Source organism: Bombina bombina, chromosome 1, assembly GCF_027579735.1.
Source record: "Bombina bombina isolate aBomBom1 chromosome 1, aBomBom1.pri, whole genome shotgun sequence".
In the NCBI taxonomy this organism is placed as follows: domain Eukaryota; kingdom Metazoa; phylum Chordata; class Amphibia; order Anura; family Bombinatoridae; genus Bombina; species Bombina bombina.
Window position 1 is genome coordinate 957318298 of NC_069499.1, and position 22788 is coordinate 957341085.

Here is a 22788-nt window from a genome sequence, read left to right on the forward strand (position 1 = left end):
GGTAGCCACCCCTTTTTATGGCAGATCATAAAAAGCCCTGCAGTCCTGGCTGAAGTTATGGATAAATTTATATAATTGTCCTTTTATTGGCAGTGAGAGTCCACAAGAACATTCATAACCTATAGGAAATACTATTCCTGGCCACCAGGAGACGGCAAAGACGTAAAAAGAGTAAAGTTGCTTTAGTCTAATGCCCATCCTTCTGTAGCACAATGCATGGGAGTGGTAGGTCTCCTGGTTGTGGCAGTGTATGCTCAGCAAGTGGAATGGAGATCATTCAGATCTGTCTCAGGTCATCTATCTGGACGTTCAGACTAGAGGGAGTCTTGCTTTGTGGCAATTACAGCTTATGTTCTCCTAGGGATGTTTCCGTCGCCCCCCCCCGGTTGGGGTGCGATGTGGTATTCTCTGAGGGCCCAGGGAACCTGGTGTCCGGAGGTTTCTCCCCCAATCAACATTCTAGAGTTGAGGGCCATATACAACACGCTTCTATCATTGCCTCAATTAGGTTCCACCCGGTATATCAGATTTCAGTCGGACAACATAATATAACCCTGGCCTACATCAACCATCAGGGAGGCACACAGAGTTCTTTGGCTATGTGGGAAGTGTCCCGAATCATGCAGTGGGTGGAGATAAATCAATGTCAAGTTTCAGCTATCCACATTCTAGGTGGGGAGAATTGGTAAGCGGATTTCCTGAGCAGGCAGACTCTAAACTCAGAGGAGTAGTCTCTGAATTAGGAGGCTTTTCTGGAAGTAACTCGCAGATGGGGTGTTCCAGACAAATTTGATGATAAAAGTAAATTGGAAAGTTGTTTAAAATTGCATACCCTATCTAAATCATGAAAGTTACATTTTGACTAGACTGTCCCTTTATTAAAGGAATATTTAGTTACAGTGCATTTATATATAAATAAGGAATTTACGAACACAAATGTACACAAAGCAACAATTTTTAAAATAAAATGGAGAAATATAACCGAACCTATAACTCTACCAGAATAGCCTCTTTTGCAGGGAGATGGCGGAAGTATAGTTCAACACGCTGTTGTCCACAGCCTCCCCTGTAGAATGACAATATTATTTTGCCAAATTCACCTATAAATATTTTTTTCCAGAGGTCAGACTTCTGGCCAGGCTCCTTCCAGAGTGTGGGCAATGAGGGTGCCACCCCTTTTTATTGCAGGCCATAAACCAAAGTTTAGCCCTAGCTGAAGTTACAGGATACCTTATAATTTCATTTAGGCATATACAGTACACATACACTTATAAGCAATGCCAATGTGACATCATGAGGATTATTTGATACCAAACATGACATGTCTGTCATATTTAGTCACCCTGTAACATAAGTGATTAAAACATGTCTTAAGATATCCTAGAGTGTCACCTCTAACTGATCTAGGGTTTTGTGTATTGATATAGGACTCTGTCTTCTGTCACTCTGTGACACATTTGGGGCCCATAAAGCTCACTGAAGTGAGAAGACTGAATTGCACCTTTATATCATGTTCACCAGATGTAGGTAATAAAATAATTCTTCACAAAAGTTTGACTTTTTAGATAGTTCTGGTATAGAGTTGTAAGTAGCAGAGAATAAAAAGCAAAGAGAAAAGCTTAACCCCTAACATCAAGCATGAAGTCTGAGCTCAGGTTTCTGGCCAGGCAGTAAATTATTCACTACAAATGAAGAGTTCATCAAAACTTTGGATGCTTTAGAATCTTAAGATATTCCAGGCTAGTCATTTTAAGTCTGAGTGGGTGTTTCTGTCCATCAGTATAAGGTTAGAGCCTCTTAACCTTTGAACATTCTACTACTGGACTTGGCAAATAGAATTTACTGCATGTAAGGTAAAAATTGCATCGTTGGAGAAACAAACCACATTACAGGTAGTGTCAAGTTTGCACATAATGTGAGTTGCTTTTAAATTTGCATTTCATTTAAAATTTCTACTTAATAGTTACCAGTATGCTTGTTTCTTGCAGGTGGCTACGGACCATTTCTGTAATTTTATTTTTAAATAAACAAGATCTACTGGCTGAAAAAGTTTTGGCAGGAAAATCTAAAATAGAGGACTACTTTCCAGACTTTGCTCGCTACACCACACCAGAGGATGGTAAGATTTTTTTTTTTCTGTTTGTGTTGGGTTGATCACGGGTGTTTTTGCGCGTATGGTTTTTCACTCATATTTGAAAGTAAACATGATCGCTTGAGCACAATTGAAGTTAACGCAAGTAGAGTTAACTTGACCTCAGAGTTAATATTTGTGGTTTATACTTTTAACGAAATGTGTTGTTTTATCAAAACGGTTTAAATGGTATTGATTGATTTAGGTAGAGCATGTTATTTTAAGAATCTTGTAAATTCACTTCCATTGTTAAAAAATATGTACATATCCTACATTAGTGGGAGCTAGTTGGTGATCGGTGCCTGCACACATTTGTCTCTTGTGATTGACTAACCAGATGTGTTCAGCTAGCTGCTAGTAGTTCATTGCTGCTCCTTCCGCAAAGGATATTAAGTGAATTGAAGCAAATTTGATCTTCGAAGTAAATTGGAAAGTTGATTAAAATTGTTTGTTCTATTTGAATCCTGAAAGAAAAATTGGGTTTCATGTTCCTTTAAGTAATAAAGAGTAAAGGCCAGATCGTCCTTTGAGTAAGTTGCTAAAACATATGATCCCTGATTTCATTAACCCCTTAATGACCGAGGACGTGCAGGGTACGTCCTCAAAAAAAAGGCAGTTAACGCCTGAGGACGTACCCTGCACGTCCTCGGTGTGGAAAGCAGCTGGAAGCGATCCTGCTCGCTTCCAGCTGCTTTCCGGTTATTGCAGTGATGCCTCGATATCGAGGCATCCTGCAATAACCATTTTTAGCCATCCGGTGCAGAGAGAGCCACTCTGTGGCCCTCTCTGCACCGGACATTAACGGCTATGTTCGTTGGTGGGTGGGAGCCGGTGTGGGAGGTGGGTGGCGGCCATCGATGGCCTTTGTGATGCGGAGGGGGGCGGGATCGGGGGCGGGGACGACCGGGGGGACGCGCACGGACGCGCGCACGTGCACGGGGAAGCCGGGCGGGCGCGTGCACGGGGAGGGAGCGGGTGGGAACCACTACGCTACAGAAAGTTTTATCTTATAAGTGGGGATCAAAGGGGTTTATGTGTTTGTTTGTTGATCGGTTTGGCTGGGGGGATATTGGACTGTGGGGGGGAAGCTACACTACAGAAACAAATCAAAAAAAATAATAAAAAAAACATTTTTATTTGCAAACTGGGTACTGGCAGACAGCTGCCAGTACCCAAGATGGCCCCAATAAGGCAGAGGGGGAGGGTTAGGGAGCTATTTTGGGGGGATCAGGGAGGTTGGGGGCTAAGGGGGGACCCTACATAGCAGCATATGTAAATATGCTAAAAAAAAATATATATATTTTTTTTAATACCTTTTATTTTAGTACTGGCAGACTTTCTGCCAGTACTTAAGATGGCGGGGACAATTGTGGGGTGGGGGAGGGAAGAGAGCTGTTTGGGAGGGATCAGGGGGTGGGATGTGTCAGGTGGGAGTCTGATCTCTACACTAAAGCTAAAATTAACCCTGCAAGCTCCCTACAAACGACCTAATTAACCCCTTCACTGCTGGCCATAATACACATGTGATGCGCAGCAACATTTAGCTGCCTTATAATTACCAAAAAGCAACGCCAAAGCCACATATGTCTGCTATTTCTGAACAAAGGGGATCCCAGAGAAGCATTTAAAACCATTTGTGCCATAATTGCACAAGCTGTTTGTAAATAATTTTAGTGAGAAACCTAAAGTTTGAAAAAGTGAACAATTTTTTTTTATTTGATTGCTTTTGGCGGTGAAATGGTGGCATGAAATATACCAAAATGGGCCTAGATCAATACTTGGGGTTGTCTACTACACTACACTAGAGCTAAAATTAACCCTAGAAGCTCCCTACATGCTCCCTAATTAACCCATTCACTGCTGGGCATAATACACGTGTGGTGCGCAGTGGCATTTAGCAGCCTTCTAATTACCAAAAAGCAAAGCCAAAGCCATATATGTCTGCTATTTATGAACAAAGGGGATCCCAGAGAAGCATTTACAACCATTTATTCCATAATTTCATGAGTTGTTTGTAAATAATTTCAGTGAGAAACCTAAAGTTTGTGAAAAAATTTGTGAAAAAGTAAAAAAAAATTTTTATTTGATCGCATTCGGCGGTGAAATGGTGGCATGAAATATACCAAAATGGGCCTAGATCAATACTTTGGGATGTCTTCTAAAAAAAAATATATACATGTCAATGGATATTCAGGGATTCCTGAAAGATATTAGTGTCCCAATGTAACTAGCGCTAATTTTGAAAAAAAGTGGTTTGGAAATGGCAAAGTGCTATTTGTATTTATGGCCCTATAACTTGCAAAAAAAGCAAAGAACATGTAAACATTGGGTATTTCTAAACTCAGGACAAAATTTAGAAACTATTTAGCATGGGTGTTTTTTGGTGGTTGTAGATGTGTAACAGATTTTGGGGGTCAAAGTTAGAAAAAGTGTGTTTTTTTCCATTTTTTCCTCATATTTTATAATATTTTTTATAGTAAATTATAAGATATGATGAAAATAATGGTATATTTTGAAAGTCCATTTAATGGCGAGAAAAACGGTATATAATATGTGTGGGTACAGTAAATGAGTAAGAGGAAAATTACAGCTAAACACAAACACCGCAAAAATGTAAAAATAGCCTTGGTCCCAAACGGACAGAAAATGGAAAAGTGCTGTGGTCATTAAGGGGTTAAGTACTCTATGTAATACCCAGCATTCAGAAAGGTCTCTCCATTTACAGAATGATTTGTTTACATTTCAGAAAATGTTTTTATATATGTTTATACTATAATTGCGTTTAACGGGCCCGTCAGTGTCGCCAGTTGCACACGCATCCTCAAAGGAATGTTGGCTGTGCGAGGCAGCCAAAAGAATGTTGGCTGCGCGCGCAGCCAACGGAATCCACCTGGATGCAGTGTAGGCAAACCCGAAGCCTTTAAAAAAAAAACAAAAAAACATGCAATCGCCCGCACGAAATAACTAAAAAACACATAACCGCCCGCACGAAATAACTAAAAAACACATAACCGCCCGCACGAAGTATAACAAAAAAACTAACCTCCCGCATGAAGTATTAACAAACACCTAAACCGTCAACCCTCCACATCACAAAATAATAAAGTTATTAACCCCTAATCCACAAATAACATAATTAAAATATTAACCCCTAGACCGCCAACCCCCCACATCGCAATAAACCTAATTAACCCCTAAACTGCCAAACCCCCACTTCACAATAACACTAATTAACCTATTAACCCCTAAACCGCAAAAAAACACATCACAGTAACCCTAATTAATATATTAACCCCTATACCACCAACCCCCCCCCCCACAACGCAAATAGTTAATTTAATTACTAAGCCCCCTAACCTAATACCCCTTAAATTAACCCCAATTACTAAATTACAATTAAAATTAAAAAAAACGTAACATTAAATTATAAAACAATAAAAAACTCTAAAACTGCAGAAAAAAATAAACAAAATGATCAAAAATATTTTTTTTATACCTAATCCCTATGAAAATAAAAAAGTCCCCCCCAAATAAAAACACCCCCTAATCTAAACTACCAATAGCCCTTAAAAGGGCCCCCTAACAGTAAAAACACCCACCCACCAAAGCCCCCAAAATAAAAAAAAACTAACACTAAAAAAAACTAAACTACTCATTGCCCCTAAAGGGGCATTTGTATGGGCATTACCCTTAAAAGGACAATCAGCTCTTTTTCAAGCCTAAAAAAACCCTAATCTAAAAAATAAAACACCCCAAAATTTTCAATAAAAAAGCATAAACCCCAAATAGGTATTCACTGTTCCTGAAGTCTGACGGAGGAGGTCTTCTTCCAGACGGATCCATCATCTTCTATCTTCATCCGGAGTGAAGGCGGTGCGAAGCTGTTTTCCCGATGTCCTCTGCGGCATGGAGGCTCCTCTTCATGCGATCGTCTGTCGCACACTGAAGATTAAAATGCAAGGCACCCCATATTTATTGGGGTACCTTGCATTCCTATTGGCTGAAATTTTGAAATTGGCCAATAGGATGACAGCTACTGACATCTTATTGGCTGATTTGAACAGCCAATAGGATTTCAGTAGCCCTAATCCTATTGGATTATTTTAAAATTTCAGCCAATAGGAATGCAAGGTATCCCAAATTGATTGCAGTACCTTGCATTCAATCTTCAGTCTACGATGAACATTGGATGAAGAGGAGCCGCCATGGACCGCCACCGCCGCTGAGGATCCAGGCATCGGGAACACAGCTCTGCGCCACCTTCACTCTGGAAGAAGATAGAAGATGATGGATCCATCTGGAAGAAGACCTCCGCCGAACTTTAGGAATAGTGAGTACATATTTGGGTCTTAGGTTTAGGCTTTTTTATTTACATTTTTGGGGTGTTTTTTCTTCTTAAACGGGAAGAGTCCACAGCTGCATTCATTACCTTTGGGAATTCAGAACCTGGCCACCAGGAGGAAGCAAAGACACACCAGCCAAAGGCTTAAATACCTCCCCCACTTCCCTCATCCCCCAGTCATTCTTTGCCTTTCGTCACAGGAGGTTGGCAGAGAAGTGTCGGAAGATTTGGAGTAGTCTCTTATGGAGGGTAGTACTCTTCGAAATAGGACTGGAGTTTTAAGTAATCCTGTCAGCCTCTCAGTGAGAGTATGGATGAAAGTTAGTCCGAGATGCATGGAGTGTCATCTCTGCGAAACCACTTATGTTAACAGCTCCTTGGCAGTCAGCGTTGACGGGTTTCGCTGCCTGCCTTCACTCGAGTCCATGTCAGAAGCACTGCTACTATCTGTCACACTTGAAGGGCCGTGTTCCTGTTCCACGGTGTGAATTCTGGTAAGATTGCTTCATTTTATTTCCATATGTGAATGTAATGTTAACGAAAGAAGTTGGGGTCCCAGGAGGACTCTATCTTAAAATGGAATCAAGGGTTAAAATCTCCGGGGGGGGGGGGGGGTCATTGAACAGGGGGGACTTTAATCATGTTTGTTATATGACCTGTCTGCTAATGTGTAGTGATGCTTGGGCTCATGGCTATTCGGAACATAACGGCCTTATCAGACTGCGCAGTCCTTTTTGGACTGGCGCGCCTTTTTTTCGGGCTTACACGGCGCACCTCACAACTGCGTGTGTTCACGTAATTCCATTTCCATACCCTGACCGAGTGGCGACGGAGAGAGTCTGTTCGTTGGTTGTCTGGTTCACAGGAGGTAGTGAGTTCCCCAACCATTGGAGGTGTAAGGGCAATTAGCTTTAGTCTAGTTCATGTTTGCAATCTCCAAGTTATGGAGGATTTTGATTTTGTGGAGCCAGACATCTCCGACTCAGAGTATACGTCTTGTGAGGAGTATGAAATGGCCTGGGTTATCCATACCCATCCGTTATGTTCCGATTGCCGTTCTAGAATACTCTCTTCCCCCCAAATCAGGGAATGTAGAGTGCATTGAGCCATCCGCCCCTGAGGATTCCATGGAAGGCGGCCTGTTTCCTCCAGAGGTTATGGTACGGTTCCGCATGGCCATATCTATGGCGCATTTTATATCTCCCAAGAGAAGTATTTTTAATATACTGTCTGTGTTCTGTTAACTAGGGCCCGTTGAGCGTGAGATCACCTGATTCAGTTCGGCACCTCTGAGGCTTCAGGGGCCCCATCCTCAGGGCCAGGGTCGTCCTTTGATCCGGCGGGGGAACATTTTGCCTTCCGTTATAGACTGGCACGTCTTTGTGTTCTATTAAGGCATGTTTTGGCGGTGCTGGAGGATTCCAGTCCTAGTGGGCTAAGGGATCCTCAGTCTTCTGTGCCGTATGGCAAACTGGGTTAGACGTATGGGGATGAAGCCAATCTCCTTGACGTCTCTGTTTTTCTTTTAAGTATCTGTTCCAGTTCTGAGCTTGGGAAAATGGGGCCTTTGATCAGCTGGTCCTGTTAGCGTGCCCATTCTCCTTGGGTGTTCACCCACGGGTGCTGCTTTAGTTTTATTTGATCCGGTTAGGATGTGTTTGATTTGTTTTAAGAAGCTCATGTCTGTTATTTTCCATTTTGAGAACGTTTCTTCTCATGAACTGATACTTGTGATTTTGTGGTCGTGTGAGCACTTCCTCGGAAGTCGCGCATTACTATATAAAGACATATTTATGTTTATAGTTTATCGATCCCTGCAGGGTCTTTGAGTTTTCTAGGACCCCGGACAGTTCCGGATTGTTCTTGTACCAGGCGGGTACTGGTTGGCGCTAGCTGCTGTACCATATGGTTGATGTCACCCACGTGTTGCCGTTGTGCTGGTTATCCTGTTGGAGGTTCACTTTTTCCTAATGTAGAGGGTTCCGGGCTCGGATCCTGCTAAGGCTTCATTGTGGGTTCTGGAGGTCCTTTGGACTCGGAACTGAAGTTCTTCATTCCTTTATAGTTTTGGAGGTTAAGATGACCTTTGGATGTCTTTGGTACCAGATTGGATGGCGATTTTCGTTTTCACTGTTGGTATTTTCTGGACGTCTGTTCTTGTGGCCTAGTCGCAGTATCTCTCGTATGTTGCTGGGGCTGTTTTTTCCCTTCTTGGGTGGTCGGGTCATCTGTGTCTGGAAGTTCGGGCATGTTCTCCTTCTTTTTTTGTATCTCACTCGCTCTCCTATATGGGAGCACAGGGGTTGAGGTTATTCCCGTTTTTCTTTCCCCAGCATTTTCCCCTGGTCAGTTTGTCTGCCAGGAGTTGTGAGGCTCCCATCCTTATTCCTTGTGCGTTACAGGGTTTTCCTGGAGACTGATCCTGTAAGGATCTTTGGAGATTGTCGTCCTCTCAACCTAAGGGCTGGTTTGGAGCCTGTCCCTTGTAATCCCCGTGGTAATTTAAACTCTGGGGTGTTGCCCTTCGACCCTACTAGGAGATCTAGCTCTTTGGGCTTACAAATAAAGGGCCCTGGGTTCAGATCCACCTCCGGGGGCTTGTTGCCATTTTCTAAGGCCTGTTAAGATGTCTTTCTAGGCTCTTTGGCCCTTTGAGTCTCTTGCGAATGTCCAAGGACATTGAGATCTGGGATGCACTGTCCAGGGTGCACTCCTCCATATGAGGCAACTTGATGGTTCCTCAGGGGGTTAGAACATTTCGCCGGTTCTGGAGGTCTGATTTTTGACCATGTCTCTTGCCTGAGATTTCGGGGTCTGGATTCGGTACTGGGCAGTTCAGTTTCAATCCTTAGGTTTTGGAACATCCGCTTATCCCTTCAGGGGGGTCGGTTGTGTCTCTAAAGGGAGATTTGGTAACTGCCTGACGATTAGTTATATTGTCTCTCAGACTGGATCCTACAATTGTCATCAGGGACAGCTATTACACCTTGGTGTGGGCTTGTGGTTGTTTGTATCAACTGAGCTGGCGGTAATGGTCTAATGGTCTCTTATCAATTGGTATGGTCATTTCTCTACATCCTCTTCTCCATGCCTATGGCTGGGGATGCGGTTCTTGCATTTGCCTTCCTTTAGGGAGGTTTTGGAAGTATTGCAGTATTCGTTGAGGCACCAAGGGTCCTTATCTAGTTGTTCCGAGGGGTTCTTAACCTTTCCTTGCGTGCACAAAGTCATGGGGCCGGATTCTGGTATTAGGTCGCTGTAGTTCAGTGTCTTATCTTCCTTTTTGGAAGTGTTCCTTCTTTTGGGAAGGGAGCTGTGTAGGGGTCCTGGAACCTGAGCACATAGTTTTTCTGTCAAGGTTTCATTGTAACATGCCAGATTTAAGTATCTGGTCAGAGTTGTTCTCCCAGGGGTTTCGTTTTTTCCTCTTAGGCTCCTCCTTTATCTTCCTGAGGTCTGCTTCGGAGAATTTTGTATTCTCTCTATCGGTCATTGCCAGCCTTTGGGGCTGGGTCCGTTACCTCGGAGTGGGGGTTGGGAATCTGTCGGCTCTGAGTCTTGACCCTGTACTTTCAGTCGATTCCTTTCTCCTTCGGTGGGGGGTTCTCGGTGTCCAACCTCCACCGGTTGCATTTGCTGCTGGTGTTGGACGCTCTTCTAGGGTCCGGATTCTTCCTGGACGGGAGTTGTTGCCGATATTTCTTCTATAAGGTACGACGAGTCCACGGATTCATCCTTTACTTGTGGGATATTATCCTCCTGCTAACAGGAAGTGGCAAAGAGCACCACAGCAGAGCTGTCTATATAGCTCCTCCCTTAGCTCCACCCCCCAGTCATTCTCTTTGCCTACTCTAAGTACTAGGAAGGGTAAAGTGAAAGAGGTGATAAAATATTAGTTTTTAATTTCTTCAAGCAAGAGTTTTTTATTTTAAATGGTACCAGTGTGTACTATTTACTCTCAGGCAGCAGATGGATGAAGACTTCTGCCTGGAGGCTCATGATCTTAGCATTTGTCACTACGATCCAGAGCAGTTCCCACAGAATGGCTGAGGAGTACAAGAAACTTCAGTGTGAGGAACGTTTTCATGCTATAAGCAGTGAGGTATGTTCAGTCATTTTTTTCTGGAGAGACTGTGGTATTTCAGAATTGGCTGACAATATCCCCATGAGGGAGAGGGTAAGCAGTAATCCTAAAAGATATAGAGGGCTATTACTAAGCTTTCATAAGGGGCTAATAAAAAATGGTTGACACTGAGTTTGAATGTTTGTGGGCAAACGTTTTGTGAACTGAGAGTGCTGATAATGTTTTTGGCAATAACGTTTTTTGAGACTTTATTGAGGGTACACTTGGCTTCTTTTTTGGGTTTCAGAACCCACATGGCTAGTTTGGAACTGCTCTGGTGCGGCTCATTTAGGCTGAAAAAACATTGAGTCCGTTGGGCGGGGCCTATTTTCGCGCCTCATTTGCGCAGTTGTATTTACAAAGCAAGCTCCAACTCCGGTGGGCCCTTGTGGAAGTGTTGGGCCAAATCGAAGCTTTAACCCCATTTTTCCAATCCCTGAGGGCAGGTAGGCGCCACAGCAGGGCTGTGGCGAGGTGCAGGAGGTGTTTTTTTCCGGATTTAGGCCTTATTAACTATCCGGTTTTCAAAATAAAGGGTTAAGTGTTCCTTTCTTTGTGGGGCAAACTTAGCTGCATAAATTGAATCTTATAATAAAAAATTTAAACGGTTGGTGTATTTTAAAGCAATGTACAATGTAATTAAACAGGAGCGCTATAGCTAAAGGTGAATAGGGAATATCTTATTAATAGTATTCTAAAGTGCAAACCTATAAACGTGTCTGAACACAAGTGTTACAAAATTTGTAATAATAAAAAATCTCTGTATATCTTAGATATAATGTGAAACTAGGATAAAAATGTGGATACAATGTGAAACAATTAGTAACAAATATTAATATAAACACTGACTAATATAGTGTAAGTGCGGAATAAAAATAATAATAATGAATATTCAAAAATGGGTAAATAAAAAGGCTCTGCCTAAAATTTAATCAGAACACCAAGTGCAAACAAATAGTAATACAATATATGATTAAAAACGGACGTCTCCGTACCAAAAATAGGTTGCCACCACAAAAATTAAAAGCATATAAGCAGTCAATGAGAAACTTTCTTTCCAAGTTAGAAACGCAAGTGGTCCGGATAAACAGTTCTTATTTAAAGAAGAAATCTTGGCTTACCCCCAAACAGTTCAACGGTTGGATCCGTAAATTGAAGTTACCGCCGTGGCGGAGTGACGTCACTTTTATAGGCCTTGTCCTTGCGCAATCTGATTGGTCCTCGGACGAACGGCTTGAAATTTTTTGCTGCCGTGTTCCTTAAGATAGAGTATCCGCTCTTAGGTGCCAGAAAGCACGCAGGATACTTCTTGGATATGCGTTTAAAGGAGCAGGTAGTAGAATTGATGAGAAATCTTTGGTTTAACCTTAGATCAGAATAACACTGTTTTAATGCACAAAAAAGTCCAAATGTGCAACAAGTTCATCTTTGCCTGTTTTTTGAGACTTTATTGAGGGTACACTTGGCTTCTTTTTTGGGTTTCAGAACCCAAATGGCTAGTTTGGAACCGCTCTGGTTCGGCTCATTTAGGCTGAAAAAACATTGAGTGAGATGGGCGGGGCCTATTTTTCGCCTCAGTTGCGCAGTTGTATTTACAAAGCAAGCTCCAACTCCGGTGGCCCTTGTGGAAGTGTTGGGTCAAATCGAAGCTCGGTGCAGGGGTGTTTTTTTCTGGATTTAGGCCTTATTAACTCTCCGGTTTTCACAATAAAGGGTTAAGTGTTCCTTTCTTTGTGGGGCAAACTTAGCTGCATAAATTGAATCTTATATCAAAAAATTTAAACGGTTGGTGTATTTTAAAGCAGTTCTGCAGAACGTGTATGCTTTTTTTCTCTTAAAGGCGCAGTACCATTTTTTAAGATTATTTTTTCACTAAATAAAGTGTTTTCAAGCTTGTTTGTGGTCATTACTAGCCTGTTCAACATGTCTGAGATTGAGGAAAGCCAATGTTCAATGTGTTTGGAAGCCATTGTGGAACCCCCACTTAAAATTTGTCCCTCATGCACTGAAAGGGCAATAAATTGCAGAAAACATATTTTAGTTAATAAAAGTATGTCGCAGGATGATTCTCAGTCAGAAGGGAATCAGGTAATGTCATCTAATTCTCCCCAAGTGTCACAACAATTAACGCCCGCACAAGCGACGTTAAGTACTTCCAGTGCGTCTAATACTTTCACCCTGCAAGATATGGCCGCATTTATGAATACTACCCTCACAGAGGTTTTAGCTAAACTGCCTGGGTTGCAGGGGAAGCGCAAGTAGGTCTGGTGTGAGAGTAAATGCTGAGCCCTCCGACGCTTTATTACCCATATCCGATGTACCCTCACAATATTCTGAGTTGGGGGTGAGGGATTTGCTGTCTGAGGGAGAGATTTCTGATTCAGGAAAGATGTTCCCTCAGACAGACTCAGATATGACGGCTTCTAAATTTAAACTAGAACACCTCCGCTTGTTGCTCAGGGAGGTTTTAGCTACTCTGGATGATTGTGACCCTATTGTAGTTCCAGAGAAATTGTGTAAAATGGACAGATATCTAGAGGTTCCTGCCTACACTAATGTTTTTCCGGTCCCTTAGAGGATTTCGGACATTGTTGCTAAGGAGTGGGATAGACCAGGTATTCCCTTTTCTCCCCCTCCTACTTTTAAGAAAACGTTTCCCATATCAGACACCATGCGGGATTCGTGGCAGACGGTCCCTAAGGTGGAGGGAGCTATTTCTACCCTGGCTAAGCGTACAACTGTACCTATTGAGGACAGTTGTGCTTTCAAAGATCCTATGGATAAAAAAATAAGAGGGTCTCCTAAAGAAAATCTTTATTCTTCAGGGTTTTCTTCTGCAACCTATAGCGTGGATTGTTCCTGTAACTACTGCAGCTGCTTTTTGGTTCGAGGCTCTAGAGGAGGCTCTTCAGGTTGAGACCCCATTAGATGATATTCTGGTTAATATTAGGGCTCTCAAGCTAGCTAATTCTTTCATTATAGATGCCGCTTTTCAACTGGCTAAATTAGCGGCAAAGAATTCAAGTTTTGCCATTTTAGCGCGTAGTGTTATGGCTTAAGTCCTGGTCTGCTGACGTATCATCAAAATCTAAGCTTTTAGCCATCCCTTTCAAGGGTAAGACCCTATTCGGGCCTGAACTGAAAGAGATAATTTCAGACATCACTGGAGGAAAAGGCCATGCCCTTCCTCAGGATAAGACAAATAAGATGAGGACCAAACAAAATTAATTTTCGTTCCTTTCGAAACTTCAAAGGTGGTCCCTCTTCCTCCTCCCCTGCTGCAAGGCAGGAGGGGAATTTTGCTCAATCCAAGTCAGTCTGGAGACCTAACCAGACTTGGAACAAAGGTAAACAGGCCAAGAAGCCCGCTGCTGCCACCAAGACAGCATGAAGGGACAGCCCCCGATTCGGGACCGGATCTAGTAGGGGGGCAGACTTTCTCTCTTTGCTCAGGCTTGGGCAAGAGACATTCAGGACTCCTGGGCTTTAGAAATTGTGTCCCAGGGGGGGTATCTTCTAGACTTCAAAGATTCCCCTCCAAGGGGGAGATTCCATCTTTCTCTATTGCTGTAAACCAGACAAATAGGCGTTCTTACGCTGTGTAGAAGACCTATATACCATGGGAGTAATCTGCCCAGTTCCAAAAACAGAACAGGGGCAGGGGTTCTACTCCAATCTGTTTGTGGTTCCCAAAAAAGAGGGAACCTTCAGACCAATTTTGGATCTCAAGATCCTAAACAAATTCCTCAGGGTCCCATCCTTCAAGATGGAGACCATTCGGACAATTTTGCCAATGATCCAGAAGGGTCACTATATGACCACCGTGGACTTAAAGGATGCGTATCTACACATCCCTATCCACAAAGATCATCACCAGTTCCTCAGGTTCCCCTTTCTGGACAAGCATTACCAGTTTGTGGCTCTTCCCTTCGGGTTGGCCACAGCTCCCAGAATTTTCACAAAGGTGCTAGGGTCCCTTCTGGCGGTTCTAAGGCCGCGGGGCATAGCTGTGGCGCCTTATCTGGACGATATCTTAATCCAGGCATCATCTTTCCAACTAGCCAAGTCTCACACGGACATCGTATTGGCTTTTCTAAGATCTCACGGGTGGAAGGTGAACGTACAAAAGAGTTCACTTATCCCTCTCACAAGAGTTCCTTTCCTGGGAACTCTGATAGATTCGGTCGACATGAAACATTTTCTGACGGAGGTCAGGAAATCAAAAAATTTTATCCATCTGCCGAGCTCTTCATTCCATTCCTCACCTTTTCAACACTTTGTAGCCTGTCAGTGGCTCAGTGTATGGAGGTAATCGGCTTAATGGTAGCGGCAATGTACATAGTTCAGTTTGCTCGCTTGCATCTCAGACCACTGCAACTTTGCATGCTCAAACAGTGGAATGGGGATTATGCAGATTTATCTCCTCAGATACATCTGGACCAAGAGACTCTCTTCTTTGGTGGTTGTCACAGGATCATCTGTCCAAGGGAATATGTTTTCGCAGGCCAGCGTGGGTCATAGTGACGACGGACGCCAGCCTATTGGGCTGGGGTGCAGTCTGGAATTCCCTGAAAGCACAGGGATTGTGGACTCAGAAGGAGGCTCTCCTCCCGATACATATTCTAGAACTGAGAGCGATATTCAACGCGCTTCAGGCGTGGCCTCAGCTGGCGTCGTCCATTGTTACGGTTGCCTCCAGGCTGGCTGGAAGTTAGACCGTAGAAAAGGATGCTCCTAGCGCTCACCAAAGGAGCAGCAGCACCGTAGACTCTATAACTGCTGCGTAGCCACCATAAGTAATGCAGACTCTATGAACCACCGCTGCTGGGCTGGTATCTCGCCGTCTGCTCTGCGCCCTGGCCCTATGACCAGGCTCCAGTAGGTGAACCTCTTCCTTCTGTAGCAATCCCTGTAGCTAAGGGAGTATGAAGAGCATAGCAATCCCTGTAGTGATTATAAGCTGTATCCTACAAACATGAGTCAAAGCTTCAAGTTAGAGGGTCAACATAGGTCTGAAGTGCTGGAGCACACAGCCTGCTTTTATTGAGGTTACATGCAAAACAGGACACTCTCAGGGGGAGGCATAAAATCCCCCATCACACATTTGATATTAGATAGAGAGACACTCCCTTTGACAGGCCACAACATTTACTTCAGCAGATAACATTACACACAATAAAACAATGCAGTCCACCTTATCAATACTAGTCTGATTAGACAATGGGAAAGTTGATCACTAAACCTAATTAGAGCTAATCCCAGCAGACTTGTATTTAGAATAGGTTTCTTGAAGCTGAACAAAATTTAACTCTTAATGGCACACAATGAAACTGAACCAAGTGGGAGAAAGCCAGGAACAAGTCATTTCACAGGTCTGGGGACATAGTCTTAAAGGGGGCATTGTTCACCAAAATCACAATATGTCCCCAGACGGTTCCCAAAGGGCCACACACACCCAACAAAAGTCAATATACTCTCAGGGGCACAATCTTCCAGGGGCCATAGTCATGAGGAAGGAGGCTGGCAAATAGGCTTCTCCAAAATCCAGGGAAGCAGGGCAACCTTCCATTTAAAGGGCCAGTCACAAATAGCAGTTTGTAACAGCCATATTCATAAGATTCCAGTCGGACAATATCACGACTGTAGCATATATCAATCATGCGAATCCAAAGGCTACTCATGGAGTAATATCAGGATTCCGAGAATTTTGTCCTTTCTCCAAGAAGGATTGGAGAAGGGGCTTTATCAATTCTACTGCACAAACGTCTGGCAGATGTTCCAGACGTTCAGTTGTTCTGTCAGGCTTTAGTTAGAATCAAGCCTGTGTTTAAATCTGTTGCTCCGCCATGGAGTTTGAATTTAGTTCTTAAGGTTCTTCAAGGGGTTCCGTTTGAACCTATGCATTCCATAGATATTAAGCTTCTATCTTGGAAAGTTCTGTTTTTAGTTGCTATCTCTTCGGCTCGAAGAGTTTCTGAACTATCTGCATTGCAATGCGACTCGCCTTATCTTGTTTTCCATGCTGATAAGGTGGTTTTGCGTACCAAACCTGGATTCCTTCCTAAGGTTGTTACTAATAAGAATATTAATCAAGAAATTGTTGTTCCTTCTCTGTGTCCTAATCCTTCCTCAATGGAGGAGAGTCTATTGCACAACTTGGACGTGGTTCGTGCTTTAAAGTTTTACTTGCAAGCGACCAAAGATTTCCGTCAAACATCTTCTTTGTTGTCTATTCTGGAAGACGTAGAGGTCAAAAAGCTACGGCTACCTCTCTTGCCTTTTGGCTGAAAAGCATCATCCGTTTGGCATACGCGACTGCTGGACAGCAGCCTCCTGAAAGAATTACAGCTCACTCTACTAGAGCGGTGGCTTCCACATGGGCTTTTAAAAATGATGCTTCTGTTGAACAGATTTGTAAGGCTGCGATTTGGTCTTCGCTTCATACCTTTTTCAAATTTTACAAATTTGATAACTTTGCTTCTTCGGAGGCTATTTTTGGGAGAAAAGTTCTTCAAGCAGTGGTGTCTTCTGTTTAAATATCTGTCTTGTCCCTCCCGTTCGTCCGTGTCCTGTAGCTTTGGTATTGTATCCCACAAGTAAAGGATGAATCCATGGAATCGTCTTACCTTTATAGAAGAAAAGTACATTTATGCTTACCTGGTAAATTAATTTCTTCTATGGTAAGACGAGTCCACGGCCCACCCTGTAATTTTAAGACACATTATATTTTTTTCATTTACACTTCAGTCACCTCTGCACCTTGTAGTTTCTCCTTTTCCTTCCTGTACCTTCGGTCGAATGACTGGGGGGTGGAGCTAAGGGAGGAGCTATATAGACAGCTCTGCTGTGGTGCTCTTTGCCACTTCCTGTTAGCAGGAGGATAATATCCCACAAGTAAAGGATGAATCCGTGGACTCGTCTTACCATAGAAGAAATTAATTTATCAGGTAAGCATAAATTTACTTTTCGCTAGTTGTCTGGTCATAGGAGGTGATGAATGCCCCAGCATCTGGGATGCTTAGTGAACGTCCAATGATCTTTGGATGTGGCTGTGATTGCATCTCCTAGGGTACAGGGTTCTCCGTTTGAGGTATCCCAATAGCTTGTTTCCGGGTGTCTGGTTTTCTGGACATGTTCTTGTCTTGGATATCTGACCGGATCTCTTAGATGGGTCCTGGGCGATTCAGTCCTTCGGTTCTGAGACATCCGCTTGCTCCTTCAGGTGTTTTTGTCTTTCTCTTATCGGAGACTTGGAAATAGCCTGAAGGTTAGTTTAGATGCCTAGCAAGCGGGAGATTGCAGGTGAAATCTGTTGCTGCTATTTGCACCTTAAATGAGTGCTCAATGGCTGTTTGATTTTTACTGGGCCGGCTGTTGCAGCTGGATGGTTCCTATACAGTCGGTATTGACGTTGCAGTCTGTTTGCGGTCGCACACTCCATGCTTGTGGGCGGGTGAGTGGTTATATATTTGCTTTTCTCTCCCCTTAGTGAGATTGGGGAATACCACAAGATCCACCTAGTGCCCCGGAGTTCTTGCTCTGTTCAGTGGGGTTTTCCCGGCCTTGTGTGCAGGATGTCATGAAGGCATGGATCCTGGTATTGTGCCATTACTGTTTTTTAGTGTAGTGTCTCTTGTGCCTGGGAGTGTCCCTTCTTGTAGGTAAAGGAACTGGGTCTGGGTTCTGGAACCTGAGCTCGTCCTATGTTCTGTCATAGTTTAGTTGGTTAGCATGCCAGTCTTGTTAGCAAAGGGTCGGGGTTTGCTCTACCTGTTGGTACCGTTTAGTTCCCCCCCCCCTTTTTCCTTACTGAGGATCTGGGTGGTCCAGGGAATTGTTTATTTCCCTGCCTTCGGACATTGCCAGTCGCTTTGTTGCTGGGTCCGTCGCATCGAAGAGGAGGTCAGAGGTCTGACTGCTTGGTGGAGCCTTGACCGCGTATCTTACCCTGATCTCTCCTAAGGTGGGAGGTTTTGCGATGTTTCCTTCCTCAGCAGGGAGCCTTTCTCTGCTGGTTTTGGATGCTCTCCTACTTTCCTGTTTTTTGCCTGGGAGGGAGTTGGTTTCTGCACTTCTTCGGAATGTTCCCTCTGTGGAAGTCCTAGTGCAGTTCCTTGCTTAGTTGGCTAGTGTTAGCGGCTGGTGTCTGCTAGACTTCTGTTGTAGAGAGAAGCCTGTGGTTTCATCTGGAGCACGATAAGATTGTATGGTGCCAATTTTAGGTGGGTCCCGGGGTTGGTTTTTATCTCTGTCGCTCTTTCATGAGTGCGGATTGCACTCTGTGTGACGGATGGGATCTACCTTGTTCCCTCTAGGTCTCCAGGGTTGGGACGTTACATGGTCCCTTGTACTCCTATTCAGATAGCGGTAGGGGCTTTTTCCTCTCTTCTTTCTGTTCGGTCGTTAGTTAGTTCTCTATGCGTTTTTGTCCTGTTGCAACCTTGATTTGTGCTTGGAGTTCTTGCTGGGGTTCTTTTTACCCTAGTTGTTGGTCTTTAGATCTCTTATTGAGTCCTTCTTCCCTCCAGGGGGTATGCGGAATGTGTGGGCTTGGAGCCTGCGGAACTTGTCTCCTCAGGGGCTTTGCGCTCAGTAGAATCTAGCGATTCTGAGTGGTCTCTAAATAGGGCCTTACTGGTTTTAACTGATGGGCAGTTACTTGGTCCTTTCAGATTTTATCCTTCTGTTTCTGGTGAAGCAGTTTTTTTTTGTCAGGTGTTTGGGTAGTTTCAGGCTGTGGTGCCCTCCGAATGGGCCTTCTCGTCTACCCGCACTTTTTTTTTTTTTTTTTTTGCATTCAGTGTACTCCTATAGCTTGGGTATTGTTTTCCCAAAATTAATGAATGCAACTGTGGACTCTCCCCATTTAAAAATAAAAACTTAAATGATGCTTACCTGGTAATTTTCTTTTCTTCTGACAGGGAGAGTCCACAACTCCCCGCCCATGTTTTTTATATCGGACGGCCGTTTCTTCATTTTTTATTCTTCTGGCACCTTTTTCATCCTGATATTTCTCCTACTGTCCCTTCTTGCCTTGGCAGAATGGCTGGGGGATGAGGGAAGTGGGGAAGGTATTTAAGTCTTTGGCTGGGGTGTCTTTGCCTCCTCCTGGTGGCCAGGTTCCGAATTCCCAAAAGTTATCAATGCAGCTGTGGACTCTCCCCGTCAGAAGAAAAGAAAATGATCAGGTAAGCATAATTTAAGTTTTAAGGGCAATACCCATACAAACGCCCCTTTAGTTTTTTTTTAGTGTTAGGTTTTTTATTTTGGGGGTTTGGTGGGTGGGGGTTTTTTACTGTTAGGGGGGACTTAGTATTTTTTTTAGATGTAAAAGAGCTGTTTAACTTAGGGCAATGCCCTACAAAAGGCCCTTTTAACGGCTATTGGTAGTTTAGATTAGGTGGTGTTTTATTGGGGGGGCTTTTTTATTTTCATAGGGATTAGGTATAAAAAAAATTATTTTTTTTGTTTATTTTTTTCTGTAATTTTAGAGTTTTTTTATTTTTTGTAATTTAGTAGTAATTAGGGTTAATTTAGGGGGTGTTAGGTTAGGGGGCTTAGTAATTAGTTATTTGCGTTGTGGGGGGTTTGGCGGTATAGGGGTTAATATTTATATTTGTTTAACTTAGGGCAATGCCCTACAAAAGGCCCTTTTGATTAGGGGGTGTTTTTTTTTATTTTGGGGGGATTTTTTATTTTTATATGGGTATTAGTTTAGGTTTAAATTTTTTATTTTGGATAGCTTTGTTTATTTTTTTCTGTAATTTTACTTTTTTTATTTTTTGTAACTTTAGCTTGGCGGTTTGTATTTTTAAACATAGACTGCCCTCTGTGCAGGCTTATCGCCTAGTCTTTATATAAAGTACAACAAAAAAGGTACAGCACTGCTGAAGTGTAATGCAAAGTTATTTTGCTAAGTGCACGGTGACTAGCAGGGTCCTGCAAAGCCCATTTTTATCCAATTTCAAAAACAGAAAAGTCCCATTACTGTTTCATCAAGGTAAATCCTTTATTGAGGTTTTTCAAAGGTAGACCGCAAACAGCGACGTTTCAGGCCTATACTCATGCTATATGTCTGTGTGTGTGTGTGTAATATTTATTTTACTTTTGCTGATCTATATGTACTTTTTCTAATTTTCGCACATATCTTTCCCCAGCATGTCCAGAAGTAGGGGAAGATCCTAAAGTCACAAGAGCCAAGTATTTTATAAGAGATGAATTTCTTGTAAGTATCAACCATTATTTAAAACAGTTTGTTTTTGTTTTTTCATTTTATGCATGTAACAAATTGATACTTGATATGTACAAGTGATGTAAGGATAAACATTACTTCCATTGTAAGATTATGAAATTAACTGAAATACCTGTGGCAGATAATTGGAGTAGAAGGTCTTGGTGGGGAAGTAGCATTATTTTTGTTAAAACAGAGCTATTTTGATGATGTACCAAGGATGTTTCCTGTCATGTTTAAGACCTGTAGCCAACTTTTAACTCTCCCCCCCCCCCCAAAAAAAAAGGGGGACATAAAACACCCTGTAATTACAAGGCCATTTGTAGTCTTGCAGAAAATTAACCTACCAAGCGAGTGTAACATTTTTCTGAATACATTAATGCTTAGTTTGTTGCAATTGTTTTTCAATGGCCAAACTCCCCATCCCCCACCTACTTTATTTGGAGGAGACAACAGGATCTGTTACTGAAGTACATTAGCCTAGCCACTGTCATTGTATTAACAAAACTTGGTGTTTTGCAGTATCCGTATCACCTTTGCTGTGGTCAATTTGGGACAGATATGTGGCTGTACTGTGTACTTCAACTTCTTTTCGGAATTTAAATTACAGGAGAAAAGGGCAAAATGAATAATAAAAATATATTGCAAAGTTTATTTCTGTGCATAATTCAATATTTTACATTACCATCTTAAATTGTTTCATGTCCATTTAAGTTTCACTTTGATAAAATCAGTTATAAAGCAAATGATGTTTCTTCTGTTTTTCAGAGAATCAGCACAGCGAGCGGAGATGGAAGACACTACTGCTACCCCCACTTTACATGTGCAGTTGATACAGAAAACATCCGAAGGGTTTTTAATGATTGTCGGGACATTATCCAAAGGATGCACCTGCGTCAGTATGAACTGTTGTGATGGAGAGAGCAATTTACCCCACCCCCTGTGTTCTGGACTCCTAAATTCCTTATTTGAAAATGATAAAAATACAAAAATATCCCACAAAATGAAAATTGTATTTTTTTTTAAGCAATGGGAATCAATCCACCATCTATAGCTGGTAAGACCTGGGTGCTGCTTCATCAGTGTGCAGCTCTTTTGCTTCTATTCTTGCTACAGGACATTTAGCAAGGTTTTTTCCTGCTTCCCCTCACCTGACTGCCCAAAACTCATGGGTCAGCATGAATTCTAGTCTTCTGTGGATTCTCCTATACACTGTGTACCAACCGCAAACGGTGTGCAAATCCGAAAACCAAGCTTGAGGAGGATCACAAGGGTTTTACTACAATACACCCACTGCATTGAAGCTATACTTTCTCAAGGGGTGTGGGGATGGAGGCAATTTATAAACTGTCCTTTTTTTTGTTTTGTTTTGTTTTTTTAAAACAAAAACATTTAAGAACAACGTGGGTGAGATTATATCTTCTAACCATAATATCAACTTTGTCTCCATTCACTGCATTTGATGAACATTTTCAGACATTGCTGACCACGTACAGAAAAGGACAATTGACTTTTGACTGTAATATGGTTTGATATAAGGGGCTCTGGTGCTCCCTGGAATAGCTGGGTAGCTTCAGTGGCAGATTGCTGCCTTCCACAAGGGTGCCATTTTTTTAACCATAAATAAATACTTAGATATGCCTTTCAACATATCAATGTATTTATTTCTAGAAAAAAAAAAATAATAATAATCTTGGACTTTTGCGTTTAATCTGGTCGCTGAGTAAAGCAACTTTTTTTTTTTTTTCTTCACTTTGTCTTGACAACCTTTTGTGACCTTCAATCATCATAAGCATATAAAGATAGGCATCTAATCACCAACTTGATCACTCCCCTTTCTTCTGTACAACACCCTTCACTTTTTTTTGGTTTTTATTTTACCGCTGGATTATTATTCTTGTACAGACTGTAAAATGTATTATTTTGTACAACTTTATTGAAAAAAAAATACTTGTAGAAGA

At 42.5% G+C, this 22788-nt stretch overlaps 1 protein-coding gene across 2 annotated transcripts in view; it reads left to right on the forward strand.

Moving 5' to 3' along the window:
• The window catches only part of GNAS (GNAS complex locus), a 1129774-nt gene extending 1106986 nt beyond the window's left edge, over positions 1-22788 (forward strand). For both annotated transcript variants that reach the window (XM_053705050.1, XM_053705108.1), the window contains exons 10-12: positions 1989-2119; positions 20754-20821; positions 21596-22788. In XM_053705050.1, coding sequence (XP_053561025.1) covers positions 1989-2119; positions 20754-20821; positions 21596-21742 — 346 coding nt within the window. In that variant the 3' untranslated portion in view covers positions 21743-22788. The remainder of the gene's footprint in view (positions 1-1988; positions 2120-20753; positions 20822-21595) is intronic.